Source organism: Crocodylus siamensis, chromosome 2, assembly GCF_052110815.1.
Source record: "Crocodylus siamensis isolate JL-2025a chromosome 2, ASM5211081v1, whole genome shotgun sequence".
Lineage (NCBI taxonomy): Eukaryota > Metazoa > Chordata > Crocodylia > Crocodylidae > Crocodylus > Crocodylus siamensis.
The window spans coordinates 116,291,392-116,307,528 of record NC_143396.1 but is presented as its reverse complement, the minus strand read 5'-3'; the positions used below and the strand labels follow the sequence as shown (position 1 = coordinate 116,307,528).

Below are 16,137 nucleotides of genomic sequence, written 5' to 3'. Positions count from 1 at the left end.
AATTAGATTCTGTATGTGGAAAATAATAACAAACGTATAGTTTTCCATATATGAAATCTAATTATTAGGGGGTTGTCTTGAATTTGAGAGTTGTCTTTGTTTTGGGTAAATATGGTATATGTACATGTGTATTTCTTGTTTAATTCTTATTTTACAAGTTGTTCATAAGAATAGGCAATTAAAGCATTAATGTCATAAGATTTATTTAGGCTTTATAGATCTGTTTTAGGAAGAGTGGTAGGTTGTTTGGGTGCTAATATTTAAAGCTTTTCCTATTTGCTGATGCCTAATGCCCCCAACATGTTACATTTAAGATGTGATATGCAGATTAATTGCAGCTTGAATAGTAACCAGCCACACATGCACCCCTAATCAAGGCACAATAATGCAGCAAATGAACCACAAAGTTATTCCACGTTCCATATAATGGGGAATAACTTTATGGCTTATTTGTATCATGCTGTAAACTAAATCTGTGGCTGGGACCTGTCAAAACTCCACTTGCTGCCCAGCTGGGCTGCACGTGTTGTTTATACAGCTTCTGGTGCACAGGGAGCTATAAAACCATGTGTACCACTCAGCTGATTTTGATGTATGCTGGTGCATGGGGAGGCCAGCATCAGGCTGCTGCAGCCTGGCATTGGGCTCCCCATGCACTGGGAGCTGCAAAAAACCCATGTGCCACCCACCATGGTGGTATACATGGTTTTATAGTGCCTACTACATTGGGAAACAGGCATTGGGTTTCTGCTGCCAGTCTCCCTGTCTATGAAGAGCCATAAAACCACATATGCCATGCTGCTGGGCAGTGCACAAGGTTTATAGAGCTTCCAGGACATAGAGCTTGACACTGAGCTGCAGCAGCCCGGTGCCTGCCTCCCCATGCATCAGGACCTGTCAAAACTAGGTGTGCTACTCAGCTGGATGGCAAATGTGGTTTTATAGTCTTGGTATAGGAGGAGCCTAGCACTGGGGGCTGTCATGGCCTGATGTCAGGCTCCCCATATGCCAAGCTGGTAGTCAGATGGGACCCATGACCAGTTTGGTTTCTGGCCCCAGTTGACAATCAGCTGATTTGTTTCATCCTGTTGGTGCAGGGGGAGCCCAGGCGTGTAACTTGGCAGAATGCATGTTCATTAGGATTGTGGGTTAGAGTCCATCACATCTGTTGTGAATGTGTCAAGGGCCCAAGTCACATAATATGCAACAAAACTATCAGAATTGATAACGTAACAAGAAAAAAATAGGATAACTGCAGCCAGCTTTATTCTGCTCATTCAGATTGCCAGGTGGATCTTCTCTCACCATTTTGAAGAAGAGCATGTTTCCTGATTATTGTGCCATATCAGATGTACAGAATTTAAAAATAAAAGGCTAAGCTTTCTGTTGACTGAACTTTTACATCTGATAACTACAAAATAGTACCCTGGGATGTTTAGAAGCCATATTCCTTCTACTTTTTGAATTTTAATTTTTGGCAGATGATAGTGTTAAAACACAGGTTTACCACTCCTGGCTTCATTGGTGATTTGCCTTGTTGGTCATCTTTGTGCTTTCATTCTACTAAACTAGGGATCAGAGAAGTGTAAAAGTAAGGTGCTTGTCAATAAGTTCAGTATAGGTCACTTTGTGTTTTTACTTTTGATATTTGTTCCCTAACTCTAAAATTTCTACCAAAAATCTAGAACTGATTATATACTCTTGTCTGCTATTTTTGAGAACCATCTGGTGATGCTTAGTAAATCAGTGGTTTATGGTCTGAGGAAAATTGCTCATTTGAGTTTAGTACTCCCAAAAACAAAACACTGAGATTAGTATGTATAGTACAGCCCTTATTTCATCTTGTATCAATTATGGCGATTCTCCATTCATATATCCTTTGTTAGTCACTTTCATCAATCTATTATGTTATGAGGAAAGAAAGACATAGTGCAAGATACAGTTAATTCAACAAGCTTTGAACTGTTTTTTTTTTTTTTTCCTTGAGCTACACTAGCCATTTAGCACTGATTTTGTTTTTAGTGCATCGTGGTAACTTCCAGCAAGGAATTGGGAGATGGAGACCAGTTTAAGAGGCATATTATAAAAATGTTCTGTAAATGACTGACTTTTCTCCCTCTTGCATAGTTATAGCAGTAGAAAAGAATATTTGGAAGCTTGCTTTCACAAGCTACACTAACATGATTTCTTAATGTTTGTGGCAAACAATAAGGAAAATAACTTGGTGCTTTCTCAGTTAGCGCCATTTAGAGTACCAGTTTGTGCTCCTTAGATCAGGGGTGGACAATTATTTTGGGCAGAGGGCCACTTGCTGAGTTTTGGCAAGCCATCGAGGGCCGCATGATAGGCAGCCAGGGGCAGATAAATATTAATTTTCTAAAATTCTTAAGAGCCCCGTGGCAGGCCACATCTGGCTCATGGGCTGCATTTTGCCCACCCCTGCCTTAGATGAATTCAAGAAGCCATCTCTGCAGATTCATAGTTTCATAGTTTCACTTTGGATCTCTTTTGTATTAGAATCATACAAAAATAAGGTTGGAAAAGACTTTACAAGCTCTAGCAAAGTGGTGCTCAACCTACAGCATGCTGGCCAGATCCGGCCTGCAAAATAGTCATTTAGCCCACAGGGCTTATCATGGGTCCATAAATTTGACAGTGGGAGAGTGGTGACAGCATTAATTGCTGTTGTGGAGTAATGAATGCAGCCACCAATCCCCCGCTGCTCCTCTTTCTATGAAGAATTCTTGTCCTGTGCCCTTGGCTTAAATTGTACTATGTCCTAGTCAGTTGATGCCCTCAGATTCTTGCACTGTAGTGGTATATCTCTGCAGTGTCTCCACTTATGTATACTAAATAAGTGCAAAATAAGTTTCACCGCATGACACACCACAGTTGCTTATATTGTAACCAATTCCCATCTTTCACCTAATTGACTCTGCAGGTCAAATCAAAACCAAAGCTAAAATTCTTATTTCATCTCAGACTGCAAGTTGAAAGCAAAATCAAAACTAAAACTGTGATTAATTTTTGTTTCACTTTCAGTTCAGCAAACACACAGAGCAGTGTCTCATTTCTTTTCTTGAGCTGGGGAAGTTGGAAGTGTTTGCATAAGATCTGTTAGTTTTTTAGTGCTTTTGGTTTCAAGTAGTCATAATAATGCCTAATCAGGAAAAAAAAAGCTAGTGTGTGGCATCATGATAGTGAAGTTCAAGCCCCTGAAGGAAGGAAGAAATAAAGTTGGTAGATGTAAATATTGTGGGCAGGAGTATGCTAACAATGCAAGAGGAATGAAGAAACATTTAATAACATATAGAAACTGTCCTGAAAGAGTACAAGCCATATACGGAAGGCTAATGCTATGAAGTATTGGGGCTAGACTCGATGATCTTCCGAGGTCCCTTCCAGCCCTAATGTCTATGAAATCTGTCAGTCCTGCTGTCTACTTGGTACTGTATTTCATAGTGTATAAGTTGATTTTTGAAGCCCAATTTTTAACTCTTAAAATTCAACCTTAACTTGTACACCATATCAGTGTCCCCTGTGAGCAGTGCTGGGTTCAGCCCTCAGCTGGCATGGCCCAGGCAGTACCACTTGCAGGGGATAGAGCCACACCAGCCAAGTGCCAAGCCTGGCCCTGTGTGCTGTGAGTCACGCTGCCAAGCACTGAGCCCAGCCCTATCCCCTGCGAGTGTTTCTGGGCTCGGTGCTTGGCAGTGCCACTTGCAGTGAATGGGGCCAGGCTCAGCATTCAGCTGGTGCAGCCCAGGCAGCACCACTCACAGGAGACATGGCTAGGCTTGGCACTTGGCTGGTATGACCCCCTCTCATGTGAACAGTACTGAGTTTGGCATTCAGCTGGCATGGCCCAGACAGCACTGCTCACAGGGGATGGGGCCATACCAGCTGAACAGTGAGCCCAGCTCTTGCCCCAGCCCCCGCAAGCAGCGCTGCATCAGATATCCACCCCCTAGGTGCCCAGCCTGGAGTGAGGGCACACAGGAGTGTATTTCTGATCAAAAAGTTAGGTTGACTTATACACCAGATCTATGAAATTCCTAACTTTTTGGATCAGAAAAATGGGGTTGACTTCTACTCTGCATCGATCTATACACCATGAAGTATGGTAGCTTAATTGTGCTGTAGTTAACTGCACTTTAACTGTAACTGAATTGGTCCACTTTGTAGTTACATTGTTAACTGCTCCAGAAAGAGTCAAGGGGAAGCAGCTGTCAGAAGGCTGCTTGCTATTAGATGCCTTAAAAATGAGGACAGCTTGAAAAATGAGTAGTCAGTTTGAGGGCTGTGAATACCACAGCACTGACACATCTATACACTTAAGGAACATAGTTTTACAGCTCTGTGTTTACAGCTCCAAAACTTTGCAGCCACTCGTAGAAGCCTTGAAAATGAGAGGAGCACAAATCAGTGTTGGGGCATCATCCCGTAGCACCATCGGGCCTCATATGTTCATAGATGCTAGGGTTGGAAGGGACCTCAACAGATCATTGAGTCTGCTATGCCTGCTCCTAAACCGATGGTGGGGATCACCTAGGGAAAGCAGGCAAGGAAGGGGGAGCTGCCTGCCCACTGCTGCTGCTGTCCCAGGCTGAGCCCAGCCGCTGCACAATCTGACTGGAGCAGCTCTGGAGCTCCCTTCATCCTCAAATCAGTGGAGAGACCAGCAGCAGGCAGGGAAATGAGGAATGGTAAAGAAGGGGATAGGGGTGTGTGAGGTCTTCTGAGCATGGTGGAGAAAGGCCAGGGGGAGGGCATTCTTACTTGTTTCAGAGCTTAAAAAATTCCCCAGCTATTCTTTCTGCTGCATGGTCAAAAAGCAGGTGTGGCTGCACCCTGCACCCTCTCTGGATCTGCCCCGGGAGGACCCTGCAGGTAGAAAGACCCTTAATACTCTTTTGTTCTATCTAGGAGCACTGCCTTATGGGAATTAAAGGAACAGTTCGCCGCAGTACCGATGGTGACTTCATTCACGCTAATGTTGATATTGACTTAATTATCACAGAAGAACCTGAAATTGGCAACATAGAAAAACCTGTAGAGATCTTTCACATCATCGAGCACTTCTGCCTCGGAAGACGACGGCTTCACCTTTTTGGAAGGGATAGTACTATCCGCCCAGGTAGGGGTCCTGTTTCTTGTCAAAATAACTAGTGTTCACTTGATCCTCTTCCCTTTGTAAGAGAGAAAATGTCATGAGTTCAGAAAGCATATGTTGAGACAAGGGTCTCATGCATGCCAATGCTACGGAATTAACATTGTGTGTACCTTGCAGGTATTTTCAGTGACTCTGATCAAATTGAAACGAGAAATTGAGGTTGGAGATTAGGAGTAACTTTGTAAGCACTGGAACAGGCTACCTAGAGTGCTTTTTATACTGCACACTGGCAAACAAACTAACATATTTAAATTTAACTTACATATTCAAATTTAATTTTTACGTGGAGGGGGTTGCAAGGATTGGATCAGGTTGAATCGCCACAGCCACAGGCACTGGGGGACCCTAGCTAGGGCTGCCCAGGAAGAAGGGGCTCTGCTGCCTTTCCTAGAAGCAAACAGCAGAGCCAACTCCCCGTACTCTGCCCCGAGCATTTCCCCGCCCACATCCCCCCGCTCCCAGCTGCAGGTGGTGTTTGGGTGTCCTGCCTGGTCCAGCCTGGCCTAGGCCCCCATACCTGCTGCGCAGGCAGCACCTCACTGGGCATGGCGGGAGCGGAACAGGGTGCACGGAGCCGGCTGCCTGCCTCCCGGGGCTGCCCTGCTGCCCAGCTTTAACCCTGCATGTGACTGCTGGCAGCAGAAGCCATGACCTGGCAGGCGACCCACCACAGCCCAGTACCAGGCCTCAGCTCGGTGGTTGGGAACCTCTGACCTAGAGAAGCTGTGGAATCTCCATTCTTGGAAGTTTTCAATATCCGGTTATATACATGTAGCCTAAATTGTGTTTCCTTGTGACTTCTTCAAGATGAAGCTCATCTAGCCAGAGAGCATAAAATTTATGTTAGGCAGAAGGTGTTTCAACAGTTCTCAAACAAAGTTCTCAGACATAGGGAGAATCATCATCCATTGGATCTCTTAAGCATATTTAGCAAACTGCTTCATGTCTGCAGTGGCAAAATATTGACAGTGCCCTCATCCCCCTGTTTTTCCTGTGGCATGTTAGGGTATTACGTTTTGGGCATTGTTCTTGGCATTTGAAAAAAGGGTTTTCACAAAGTTTTTAAGAATAGGTTACACTATTCACTACTGATGAGGCCTCATCTGAGTACTTTATCTAGTTTGGGCCCTATATTTCAAGAAGGACGTGGACAGTTTGGAAAAGTCCAGCGTAGAACAGCAAAAATGATTAGGGGCCCATAGGCAAAATTTATGAGGAAACAGTTGAAAAAATTAGGGCTATTTAGTCTAGAAAAGACAGAGAGGATTTGATAACAATCTTCAAATACTTAAAGAGCAATTCTAGAGAGAATGGAGATGTGCTGTTCTGCGGCTGTAGGGGACAGGACTAGAAGAAATGGCCTCAAGCTTCTGCAGAGGTCATTTCAGTTGGAGATTAGGAGGAACTTTCTGACACCAAAGGTGGTTAAGCATTAGGACAGGCTACCTAGGGAAGTTCTGGGATTGACGTTTTTGAGAGCAAGTTGGACATACCGTATTTTTCGGACCATAGGACGCACCCCTCCTGGAGCCTCAGTCTCCGCAGCAGCGAGTCCCTCCTTCGGACTCCTGCCCCGTCTGTTCCGGCCGGCCATTTTTATTGCCGGCTCCCGGCCACCAGCACGGGCGCCGGCTTCCGGTCTAAACAAGCGGCGGATGTCCCGCTCGGGCTCCTCCGCCTCCGCGGGCAAGCTCCGCCCCGTCTCCCCGGGACACACACCTTCGGACCATAAGACGCACCCTCGTTTTCCCCCCACTTTTGGGGGGAAAAAAGTGCGTCTTATGGTCCGAAAAATACGGTCCATTTGGATGGGATGGTGTAGTCAGGGATGATCTTGGCTGGACCAGGGCTCTGGTCTTGTGAGGTCCCTTCCAGCTCTGCTCTTCTGTGATCCTAAACCATCCTACCTCAAGGAGAGTGCTGTGCTAAATGACTTCCCAAGGTCCTTTCCAGCCCTGCTTTTTTATCATTCCACCATTTGGCAGAGCATCTCAAGCACAACAGTAACATAACTTTTGCTACCAAGCAGAATGGGAGATTGAACCCTATATGTATAACTCAAAACCGACATGCAAAGCTCCTATTTATCTCCCACAAAGTCTCAATCATAGAAGTAGGGTCAGAAGGGACCTTGTAGATCTTCAAGTCTGACCCCCCGCCTGGGCAGGAGAAAAAACTGGGCTCAAATGATTCCAGTCCAAGGGTGCCCCCTCCCTTACCTTGCAGTAACAATGCATGGAAGGTATTCTCATTCTAGGGCTGTAACTTCTGCTGTTGTTCCCATGGTGACCACTTGGGGTCTGTGACAAAACTGCTGTAAATTTAGGCTCACAAACTTTTTTGTAGCATCTTTAACAGAGTATGTCCATGCTTAAATTGCTCAGACTCTCAGTGGAAAACTGAAACACAAGTTATTTCCTTCAAAAGCAGATTCTCTAGGTTTTCTGTTGTCAGATTTCATTTTAAAACATAAAAATAGGAAACCCCACAGTGAAATCTCTTTCCCATGTGCCAGATGGAAAATAACAGCACTTGCTGCTAGTTGTAAAATCTAATCCATGAGAATAGCCTGAAGAGCTTTCTGGACATTTCTGGTATTCCCAAGTCAGGTGATATATTTCAAATCCAATAGAACAGTTTTCCTCTCACATCACTAACCATGCAATCCCCTGCAAGGGCCTTGAATCTGGAAAGTCTGTGACAGGTGTTGATTTTAGAGGGAAAAAGAAAAAGATCAACCTTTTACCACAGCTTGTAGCCAGCTTCAACTTTTGTTTTCTCATTGCTGAGCTAGAATACATCTCATTGCTTAGATAAAATACATTAACTATGAAGCCCATTTATATCTTGTCAGAAACAGGAATTCTTGTTCTAAACTGATTGTATTTATTTAAACCCATCAAATTTGAGTAGTTGGATGAACTTGCTGTAGCTGGCACCTTAAGACATGTCCTTGTGCTGACTCCAAGTCAAAAACTATTTACTGCATGCTTGTGTTAGAAGACACCAGCAAGTAGGAGAGATTTGCACGTTTCTACTGTTATGGAAATGTCCGTATGTCATTTTCTAGGCAAACATCAACTCCATAAAAGAACACATCCCTGAGCATAACTTGTACTAATTTCTACATCAGTTGTAGGTGCCATTTTAGCTGAAGAGGGCCCAGTATCAAGTGGATTTTGATGAAGCAAACTTACTGGTTCAACAAAAAGATTGTACTTGTATTAGGTTGTAATCTGGCATGGTTCCTAAGATGGTTAAAATAGGCTGTATCTGGTAGTTATCTTGCTTTTAATGCCATCACCTTGACTGTGATGCGTGGTCTCAGGGTGGTAAGTTTTAACGAGGTGAAGAACCTATTCAGGGTAATAACATGCTGTTTTAAAAAAGGAAATTTCTGTATAAAGTAGAGGTGCACTGATCAAGATTTTGGGGGCCGATACCAATAGCTGATTTTAAAGGAGGCATATTGGCCGATATCAATCTGATTTCCGATACGGTTGCGTGCAGCTGATAAGTCCGTTGTGGTGGAAGGGGAGGGGAAAGGGAAGGTACAGTGGGGAGTGCAGATCAACGTCCCCCATGGTGAGGGAGGGGATAGAGGCAGGCTCTTGCTAGCCGGGGCAGAGTGGGGCATGGGGTGGAGCCACGGCTCGTGGAGCGGGGAGCAGCTCCTACCGCTGCTTGCATCCCGGAGAGAACCTGGATCTGCGCGGGGTGGGCAGGTTGCAGCTGCGGGCTGGAGCCGCAGCTGTGCTGGACTCTCTTTGGGAGTGGTCTGGGCTCAGCGGGGAGGGGCTCTGGATGGGGCTGCAGTCACCCCACATTTTGCTGTAGCCCCACTCCCAGCACCAATGCCAACACATGCCCGGCGCAGCCCTAGCTCTTCCCGGCACATGGGTGGACGCGGATGTTAAGCTGGGGCTGCGCTGGTCAGGTGTCAGCATCACTGCTGGGAGCGGGGCTATGGCGAAATTTACAGCCCCCTCTGTAGCCCCTGCCCAGAGCCCAGCCTCTGCCTAGAAGATCCCGGCACATCCCTGGCTCCAGCCAGCAGCCCTGCCCCGTGCAGATCTGGGGCACACCCCTCCCTGTGCCCTCCTGCGGTGCATGTAGCTCCATCCTGTGCCCCACCCTGCCCCAGCTGGGCAGTGCCTACCCCCTCCCTCACCACGGGGGACCCCCATGCCTCTGCAGCCCCATGCCTCTTCCTTCCCCCCTCCCCTTTTGCCCCAACAGAGTTACCAGCTGCATGCAGCTCTCCATGCTGCCAGGCTCTGCTACTCACTTTCTGAGTACTGCACTGCGTTTGTGCACAAGCACGAGCATTTAGCAGCTGCATCAGGCTGATTTTCCAGTACAGTCAATTTTCTTTATGTTGGTACCGAATTGATATCAAGCCTGTGTATCGTTGCACCTCTAATATGAAGAGAGACCTTTCAAAGCTGCTATCTTAGTTAACATTAAATTCTTTAAGCAACTTTTGTTACAAAATAATTCCTATTAGTGTAACATATCTTGTTTAGTCAAAACTATGGAATATCTAAGCACACCACTTGGATAAATGATGCATTACCATTTTTGAGAGCTAATGTTGGCTGCTAATATAAAAATTAAAACAACTCTTCTCTTACTCCAGTTGGAGTGGGAAGGATAACAGTGCAAAAGGGACAAATAATGTGTTTTCTAAACTGGTACCCAAAATAGTAATTTATAAGTTAAAAGACTATGGCTCCTTTTATACTTAATTATCCTTGACTATTATATTAGTGTTGATATCAGTCCTGATCCCATTAGTTATATTTTCTTTCTTGAAAATATATTGTACTGCTGAGGCTCCTTTACATGGTTTATGCTGCAAAGATTCATATGCTTTAATACCATGTAAGATTGATCTGCTGGGCTCTTCATGATAAAAATACATGTTATTTAGAACTGTATTATATGTTTTAGATACATTATGATTGTCTCACTAGAACACCAGTGGCATCTTTCCTTTTTTTGTTAGTTCGGACACTGGAAACAATTGGTACACACAATGATTTTACTGGCCAATAATAATTAGCACTCAGGCAGAAGTTTTCATCTTCAGAGTGCTTCGCAGGCTACTACTAACGATTTCTCAGAGAGCATCGTGATGTACATAACTAATAGTTTAAGTTTTGTCCCTTTCCAAATACATGGAAAATCAAGGCAGAGGTTTAGTGAACTTTCCAAAGATCAGGAGATTAGTGTTATAGCTTGGATTTTAATTTGGGACCCTGGTTGCTAGCACACGTTTCTTATTAATGTGTGATATATAGCTGGAAGTTGAGTTTCAAGGAATTCTTTTTAATGGGAAAGGTACCAAATGATTTAGCTCATCTGTTTTAAATAAAGTATGTACTGAGCCTCCCAGCTGGCCTTCTGGTGACTCCTCTCCTAGAATGATATTTACAGCCTTACATAAATTATTTGAGATTCACATATATGACTGCTCATATATTCTTTGATAAACTGCAAATTGAAATGTTAATATTTCTACATATTGGTGACTTGTCTACAGACATTCTAGGCATCATATTACAGACCTAATAAAAACGGTTTTGCAGAAAGTATTGTTATTAGGCCTGTGCGAAGCAGCTAGTATTTGCTTTGGATTTGGCAGATTCAGGGGACAGTGATTCAATACAGTGATTTGAATCACTGTCCTGAATCGATTTGGCCAAGTCTGATTTGGAGATTTGGCTGCTGCTGAATCTCTGAATCAGTCAGGCCTATCCCCCACCCGCTCTCCCAGCCTGGCAGTGGCTGCCCCGCCTGGCCCAGCTACCAGCACTTGCACTAATAGGAATTATCTTGTTTAGTCAAAACTATTGAATATCTAAGCAAACCACCCCAACTCAGCGGATGCTGCTGGGGTGGGTGGTGATTCACCCTTCCCCTCGCTGCCCAGCCCTGTGTGTGGGGAGGCTCTGCATGAGCCTCCCGCTCCCCCAGACCCCACCATGGCTGCTCCGCCTGCCCCAGCTCTGGCCCTTGGGGGTTTTCTCAGGTTCTTTTTCTTAAAGGTTTGGAGCTGGGGTGGGCAGGGCAGCTGTGGTGGGGCTGGGGGAGTGAGGAGGGGTCGGGGGGCTCGTGGCAGAGCCCCCCACACAGCATGGGGCAGTGGGGATCACCCCCTGCCTGGCAGCACCCAGTGAGTGGGGCTTTTTTTTTTTTTAAAGGGCCTGGAGCTGGGGTGGGCAGGGCAGCCATGGGGGTCGGGGGGGCTGGGGGAGCAGGCAGGGGATGGGGCCTGGCAGCGGTCCCCCCATGGTCCCCCCCCTCATCTCCAGTCCTCCCTCCCCCACCCCCCACTTACCAACTCCGAGACCAGCTGCAGCCACTGGGGACTGTTCAAGTCATCAAAGCTCTCCAACTCTTTTCCCAAGCTTCAGAAAGCTTCAAATCAATTCAGACCTTTTAATTGGTCCCCTGATTTGATTCAGATTTGGAGATTCAGCCACCGAATCGGGCCAAATCTCCTCCGAATCAGATCGGCACCCGAAGCTTCACACAGCCCTAAATGTTATCTATTAAGTGCTTCAGCTGCCATTCACCTGTGAGAGGACAGTTTGAAGCACGATGGTCCATCTTGCTGCTCTGGCTAATGTTCTGTCTGTCTTCCTTTAGGCTGGCTGACTGTGGGACCTACCCTCACAAACAGTAACTTTAATGCGGAGACATATGCATCCTACTTTACTGCTCCAAATTCCCATCTGACTGGCTGTACAGAAGAGATCGAGAGGCTTCGACCAAAATCGCCACCTCCCAAAACGAAGTCAGACCGGGGAGGTGGCGCTCCCCGGGGCGGAGGCAGAGGCGGAACGTCAGCTGGCCGGGGAGAAAGGGGCCGAGAGAGGAACAGAACTAACTTCCGGGGTGAAAGGGGTGGATTCAGAGGAGGCCGTGGAGGTACCCACAGGGGAGGTTTTCCGGCACGCTGATTACATTTGAGTCTTTAGCTCTCCCCTTCTCTGTAGTTTTTTTTTTTTTTTTTTTTTAGCCTTATTTCTACTGAGGCAAATTATTTTTGGGTCTTGGCCCACATGACGTTTTCAACTGATTGTATTCCCTTCAAGCGGTCCCAAATACTCTGCCATCCCACATCTGGGAAATCACTTCACTTGATGGCACTGACCAAAAAGCCTCCTGGCAGTTTTCATTCACCTGGAAGGTGATCAGAACAAAGAGGAAACATTAGCTGGGCTGTCTCCTCAAGCCCTGTATAGGATTGAAGAAGAGTTGTCTGCTCTGCTCTTTTTCAGACTTCAAGGTGTTTTTTTTCTTTTAATTCTTTTCCTGATAAACAGTGAATAAATTCCTCCTCCCATTCTGTCAATGCCATTTTTCTTCCCAATGTTAACATGCCACTGCGGAGGAATGCCATTCTCAATTGCATGGCAGTAACATAGACTTGAAATTGCTAGAAAGGAATGCGAAGAAATCTGCTGTGCGCCCATAATGGCATTTATTCCATCTTCTCTTATATTCTTAAACTTAAGGGAATAATATTGAATAAATAGAGCTCTATTTTTTTCTATTTGTTTTAAGATTCCCTAACCATTTTTGGGAGCAGTTCTAGTATTTTTGACTTGTTATATGTATTTAATGTTTTTTTAATCTTTGGTTAGCAAACCCTATTTATGTGGTCACTTGCAATGCTTCATGGAAAGCAAAAAGTGACTGACATCTGTAAGCAGTCCAGAACCTCTGTTTGCTTAGGCATGGATTGTTTTTCAGTAGGGATTTCACCCACTGCCTGCTAATGGTCTTATTTTTACCTAGAGAAATCAAAGTTTTATTGCAAAATATATTCCATATGTATGGTGGGGAGGAAGCCATGATGGAGGGGAAAGACAAGAGCACTGTAATGAGGAAAATATCTTTCCAGAGAAATCTGGACAAATGCTGCCTGTGTAAACAGGGTTCTGTGGTTCGACAGTTCTTAAAAAGTGATGTGGGGGTGAGTATGCATTATGGGAGGTTCGCTCCAGCATACAGCTTGTAAGGAAAAGCACAACTGTTTTTAGAAAAGCTAAACCTGTAAAGCTGTTTTACAATATTTGACACATGAACAAGACCTGCCCTTGCTGAAGTCCAGGGGACTCTCGCTGTGGACTTCGCAGCGACTAGAATACGGCTCTAAGTCTCTGGTACTTTGCAGTTGCTGAAGCCCAACTTTTAAAATACCCCTGTAAAGTGATGAAGTTACATTTGATTACTCTTTTTGATAAACTTTTCCTATTAACTACTGGTTTTCTTTTGGTTTTATTTAAATGCTTTTTTTTTTTTTTCGTTTTCTCTTCAAGTGGCATTCTGGTTTTCTGTTTTGACAATTCAGCTTTCAGGAAAGGAACAGGGAGTTCTTACTGGCTTGCTGGGTGAGATCTCGGGGAATTTTAACATCAAGTAAAGCAAGCTAGTACTTTAATTCAGGAGGTTCTGCAGACTTTGTCAGAGGTTACAGTAAATACCTGGTGAGTCAATATCTCCCCTCCTTACTTTTTATTTCTCTCTGGTCATATCTGCAAAGATGGAGTGACTTGCAGAAGAGACAGAACCCTTAAAATGTAAATGTCAGGAGCTCATTTAAATATCAGTGATGCTTGGAGCCGATTATATTTGAAACAATGTTTAATAGATGTTGTATGCTATAATCTGAAAACAGTTCTTATTTTTCCTGATTGTATCATACTCATGCTATGTTGTTTTGGAAGTAAATATTAGACAAGCTCTGCATTACAGACGACATTCCCATACCACTGGAATGGACTTCTGTAAATTGAGGAGGAAAGGCTATTAACTCAGTGCTTTCTTCCATTGATTCTTTCTCCTCATGCATTTCTCTGTAACTGAAGATCAAGTGCTATGGGACAAGTATTCAGACAGAAAAGGAGCAGTGATCCTACAGATAAGGAGCAATACATCCCTGATACTGCACTTCAGTTTAAAAACCAACTGAGATATATATCTTTTTTGGAATGGTAGAGTTCAGGAACTTGGGTAAGACTTTAAAATGATGATGTACATAAAGTTACAGTAATTCAGTAATTTTGAAAGTAAAACTCTCTTTTATATTGCTAGGAATTGCATTTAGATTTTTACAAAGCTGAAGTAGTTAGAATAGGGTAAGGCAAGCAATATATGTATATCCCAGTCACTCTTGGGGCCATATCTGCTCTTGGATGCACACTGTACTCATGAAGATTAATGGAAGACAGGCAACCTGAGCCTTACTCGTTAACTGTGTTGACAAGAAAAATAGACAATGTTGAATATCACCTGAAGAAAAGACAGTGTGCCCTGTGGTGTCACACTAGTAAATCTGGACAGATTGCCAGAACAGGTGACAAGGTTGTACATTATTCATATGTGCTCAGTCCTTGATTAGTCAAAATGTGGTAATTTGTTCACATGTGCTTACGAGTCCTATGGTGTTGTGATGCTGACTCTGTTCATAAGAAACCGAAATTAGACCATTTTTATCTGGTCTATGAAAATGCTGTTAGATCATAACTTCTGATCACTGTTGACCTAGGCTGCATTTGAATTGGCATCCTGAGATGAAAAGTTTTGTATCCCATTACTAATTGTCATCCAGCTTTCCAATCAGAGCATTTTAACAGAAGAGGCGTGATAACACTGCTTATCACAATGAGCAATCCAGTGAGCCTTTTATCTAACACAAGTGGCATAATGCAAACACTTCACATCCCTGAAGACAAAAGCCTAACAGATATTTCAAATATTTCAAATCGTGCTACATACTTAGTGCCACCATTCTGGTTTAGGATGTCTGTCTGGTTCTTATGTGTCTCATTCTGGGAGATGCTTATAAGGTGCATGATCTTCAAAGTCATATTTGTTCAGTAAGTGAAGGATTTGACAGTTACATTGGGAAGCCTGTTGGGATGGCTTAGTCTACAGCTTCAAAGGGATTTGAAAACGTCAGTTGACTGCAAATTATTGTGCATAAATCCAGACAGCCTTGAGTCTTCCACTCACAGATGCTGGCACTTGTAATAAATCCGCTGACCTGTTAGCTGTACTGTTCAAGTTGCTTGTAAACACTTTCATTTTTTTAAAGCTCTCAGTTGAATAGTTTATCATTAATACAGCCTTGCTAAGATAAAGTTATACTCCTCAGTATAACTTTAAAGAATATCACTTACATTAGTTATTCAGTATACATAATTAAATATTACTTGTAAAATAGAAGAGCTTCAATAGTAAAGGATTGAACAGCATGTAGCTGGTTGAGGCACTTTCCTGGAAGGTGGGAGATGTGGATTTGAATCCCTTCAGAAGAAGAGTCATACCTGGGGCTCCCAAATTGTGAATGAGTTCTCTGAAAGTAAGACCACCCTTTCCTCATCCTCTGATCTGTCATGTGCCTTCCAAAAATGGTTGAGCCCCTGGGACAAAACAGGTAGAGGGATACTTAGTGTTTGGATCCTGTGCTTTGCAGTGTCTCACCTGATGTCCTCTGAGCATACCCAGAAGCAGACCATAGATGTCTGGAGAACTCAAAAGAGCTGAAGAAAAGGCAAGCCTCCATGGTCAAATTTCAGGAGCTGTTCAGTTAGCAGAACCTCATGCCCTGCTGCTGACCCAAGAAATTCTCACCACCTCTACTGATGCAGATACTCCGGTGCAGTTGATAAGACAGGGGTGGGCCAAATACAGCCCACAGGCCAGATCCAGCCCACCAGGCCATTCTATCCCGCTCACAGGGCCCCTAAAAAATTTAGTAAATTAATATTTATTTGCCACAGCTCTCTGTCAAAGCTGGCAGGAGCCTGGGGCAATAGGACCTAGAGGGACCCCTCAGCAGGATTGCAGGGTTAAGCAGCCCAGCCCTACCCATCCCTAGCCAGTTTCCTGCTTTCCTACCCCTTCCCCTGGACTCCCTGCTCCAGAACCATGTGGCTATGGCTCTT

General features: G+C 44.4%; 1 protein-coding gene across 1 annotated transcript in view; it reads left to right on the top strand.

Annotated features, from left to right (window-relative positions):
- The window catches only part of METTL14 (methyltransferase 14, N6-adenosine-methyltransferase non-catalytic subunit), a 37,889-nt gene extending 24,441 nt beyond the window's left edge, over positions 1-13,448 (top strand). The window contains exons 10-11 of the mRNA XM_090036644.1: positions 4,927-5,137; positions 11,828-13,448. Coding sequence (XP_089892770.1) covers positions 4,927-5,137; positions 11,828-12,141 — 525 coding nt within the window. The 3' untranslated portion in view covers positions 12,142-13,448. The remainder of the gene's footprint in view (positions 1-4,926; positions 5,138-11,827) is intronic.
- The last annotated feature ends 2,689 nt before the right edge of the window (positions 13,449-16,137 follow it).